The sequence below is a fragment of the Sesamum indicum genome, linkage group LG3 (genome assembly GCF_000512975.1).
Source record: "Sesamum indicum cultivar Zhongzhi No. 13 linkage group LG3, S_indicum_v1.0, whole genome shotgun sequence".
In the NCBI taxonomy this organism is placed as follows: domain Eukaryota; kingdom Viridiplantae; phylum Streptophyta; class Magnoliopsida; order Lamiales; family Pedaliaceae; genus Sesamum; species Sesamum indicum.
This window is the reverse complement of record NC_026147.1, coordinates 16,358,090-16,361,266: the sequence shown is the minus strand read 5'-3', so window position 1 is coordinate 16,361,266 and position 3,177 is coordinate 16,358,090. Positions and strand designations below refer to the sequence as shown.

Below are 3,177 nucleotides of genomic sequence, written 5' to 3'. Positions count from 1 at the left end.
ATAAATTATTATTAAAGGAGATCCCTTCAATATTAATATCTTCACAGAATGAAAAATTGTTCCAAATTGATTCGAACTGAAACCCTTTGTTCATCAACTTATAGGTTGTCAAGCTTGCAAGATCACAAACAAGTTAAAAGTAAATTTTGTCCAGGATCTACCCTTTCAGAGAAGTTCTAACTCCTTTGAATTAAAGACAATTGACGGACATGAAGGTAAAAGATTATGAACTGATTCTACTATATATAAAACACTAATATATGTTTGAGCACATCATTCGTACATGCCCACCAAATTCAGTGCTTATCCAGGTAGGCCTGGGTTTGACACGGTAATTCTCCCAGCACCACTCTTCATCGGAAGTATAGTTATAATCATATGCTGGGAACATGCTAGCGTCTTTGCTGCTAGAAGTTGGCATGACCATCTCAGTGCATGCCTGGTACATTAGGCAAATAATTAGTTAACCTGTGGCTGCTTAAGATATATAAGTTTAACCAAAGAAGAAAGTAAAACAATAATATCATCACAATTTTGCACCTGCCAGTTCCACCCATTCATACCATGAGGATCGTCATCCAGATCAAAGCAATCGACTTTTCCTGTGTAGTTGTAGTAAACACTAACTCCTTCGACTATGCGCTGTATGATACTAGTACCATCAGGGCAGTTGTCAATCTTTTTACATACCTGACCAATATTAGTATGAGCAAGTATATAGAAATTGATTCTCTGTATATCAACTATAATAAAATCGAACAGGACAATCTGTCGAAACCATCAACTTGAGAGAAGATAGAGCTTCGAACACGAATAAGCAAGAAAAGGACCTCTCATCAGGCAGCAACATCCTAACTTGACTGCCAATATGCTCCAGATAATCAATATACAGATCCTCCGCAAAATGGTTTACTTAGAAGGTTATAACTATCACTTAGAAAGGTGAGAGGCCTCAAGCTCTCGACCGAGGTGACCCATTGGCTCTATCATAAAATCATCAAAGCTTATTGAGAGAATTCAAACTTCAATACGTAGTCAACAAACCTCCTTTATTGGGTTTGCAGGCATTGGCATTAAAAAGTCAGCTGGATATGGGTAATCTGCCATTGCCAAATAACTATAGGCGGAAGACAACCAGTTAGAAATATCATCAGTACTCTCGAGTTTCCTGCCAATTCAACTTCAATATCAGACTCAGCAAATGTAACAATGATATAACATAGTATAGGGAAACAGAGAATTTGAGTTGGAAACTAATACCACTATGCTCTTACCTACAAAAGCGAAAAGTCTCAGTCAGATAGGAAAGTCCATTAGTTTTCTGTCCCTCTGATTCTATTACATCCCAAGACTCTTTTATAGTATTAAAGCAGCTAATACTCTCTCGCTGCCAAGGAACCGAACGAGCATGGATCATGATACAGAACATACTCCTACAGTTATGAACTAAGATTTGCATAAATAATAAGATAAGTGAAAAAAGGTGAAACATACTCTAAAATCATTAGAAACAATATTGTAAAATGTCTCCGGAGGCACAATATCCTCAAATTGAAGAACAGGTGCTGAAGAAGCAAGTGCCCCAATGGCAATATGGGGATACTTCAGCCGCATCCACGCCGCCAACACTGTTCAACTTAGATGTCGTAATGATCTCACCATCAACCAAAAGTTATCTCCTGATTAACTACAAACTAATAAAACAGTATATATTAAAATAGAAGAACTTCTTACTTCCCCCATATGATCCACCAAACAGCACTACAGGACAAGCCTGGGCAGAGAAATTCTTCTTCAGCTCAGTGATCAACACAGCAAAATCGGCAAGCGCTTGCTCGGCAGTTAAATGCGCTAATGTACTCGCATTCTTGTATGCCTCTTCCCAACTCCCGTATGGCATTGACTCGCCATAGTACCTATGCTGCAAACCAAAACCCCACATAAATTCTTGCTCCAAACATCACTATTATCACTCCCAATCCTTAGCACTTGGGAAAACAACAATACACACATGGGCCCTGATAAGTAACTGTAAAACACGTACAATTTCCTTTGAAAATTCAAATTTCCTTGTTAAACTTACATCTACATAGGTACTCCGAATTGCAAAACAAAAGAGACCCACGCAAGCAATAAATTACCTCAGGAAAAATGATCATCGCGCGGAAACGAGGAGCGAGCTCCCATACGAAGCCGGTATTAGCCGCGAACCACTCGATGTCGCCTTCATTGCCACAGTACAAGAATATGGGACCCAGCTTGGTAGGGCCCCCCCAATATTCAGTATTGATAAGATAGCGTTGACGGAACGTGGGAAGGTCCGAAAAGCTGAAATGGTCAAGATTCTGGTCGAAGTAACGGGTCTCGTATCGGTAACGCGGTGCTCCGAGACGACCCGTATTGTTGGAGAGAGAAAATTTTCGGAGAAAACGAGGGGCATGTTGGGGAGATCGGAGCCCATAAGGGCGAGGGAGAGGGAGAGACGAGATTGTCTGCGGGAAGAAGAAGAGTACGAGGGAGATCAGGAAAGAGAGGTTCGCTTTGGGTTTAGGAAAGTTGGTCATTTTTGAGCTTGGGAAGGAGTGAGTGGGAGAAGCAGAGAAATAGGAAAGTGAGAAGACCTTTTCTCCACTACAGATAATTAACGTACGTCCGTCGTAATATTAGTGATTATTTTTAAAAAAATATATAATATAGAATTTATATTAAATTATTTTAATTTTTTCATTATATAATTATTAAAGACGAAAATTTACATAAAGTTATCACTATAATAATCAGTGACACATTATTTTTCAATTTTCTTGAATTATTATTATATTTAAAAACTTTGTTCGAATTTGATCTGACAATAATTGTATTGATCGAACGAGTTTTAATTAAATCATATACGAATCAGATTTGTCATTTCAAGCATATTTTTATTAACTTTTCATTTATTGAATTGAGTTATAATAATTTATTATTTAAATTATTCTTTTATTATTTTTCCATTGATCGAATCAAGTGAGAATAATTGTCATTTAAAGCATACTTTTATCAACTTTTCACTAACTTAATCGAGTTAGAATTAGAGGTGTAAATGAGATTTTGGCTCTAATTCGAGTTCGAGTTTTTTTTTTAAATTTTTTTTTATAATTAAAATAAAAATTATTTTAAATTTTTTTTGTTATGTTA

At 36.8% G+C, this 3,177-nt stretch overlaps 1 protein-coding gene across 1 annotated transcript in view; it reads right to left on the bottom strand.

Moving 5' to 3' along the window:
- The window catches only part of LOC105158570 (lysosomal Pro-X carboxypeptidase), a 3,658-nt gene extending 1,026 nt beyond the window's left edge, over window positions 1-2,632 (bottom strand). Inside the window, exons 1-7 of the mRNA XM_011075360.2 lie at window positions 2,142-2,632; window positions 1,735-1,921; window positions 1,495-1,628; window positions 1,275-1,387; window positions 1,045-1,168; window positions 541-690; window positions 284-439 (exon numbers count right to left, since the gene is read on the bottom strand). Of these exons, the coding sequence (XP_011073662.1) occupies window positions 284-439; window positions 541-690; window positions 1,045-1,168; window positions 1,275-1,387; window positions 1,495-1,628; window positions 1,735-1,921; window positions 2,142-2,564 (1,287 nt within the window). The 5' untranslated portion in view covers window positions 2,565-2,632. The remainder of the gene's footprint in view (window positions 1-283; window positions 440-540; window positions 691-1,044; window positions 1,169-1,274; window positions 1,388-1,494; window positions 1,629-1,734; window positions 1,922-2,141) is intronic.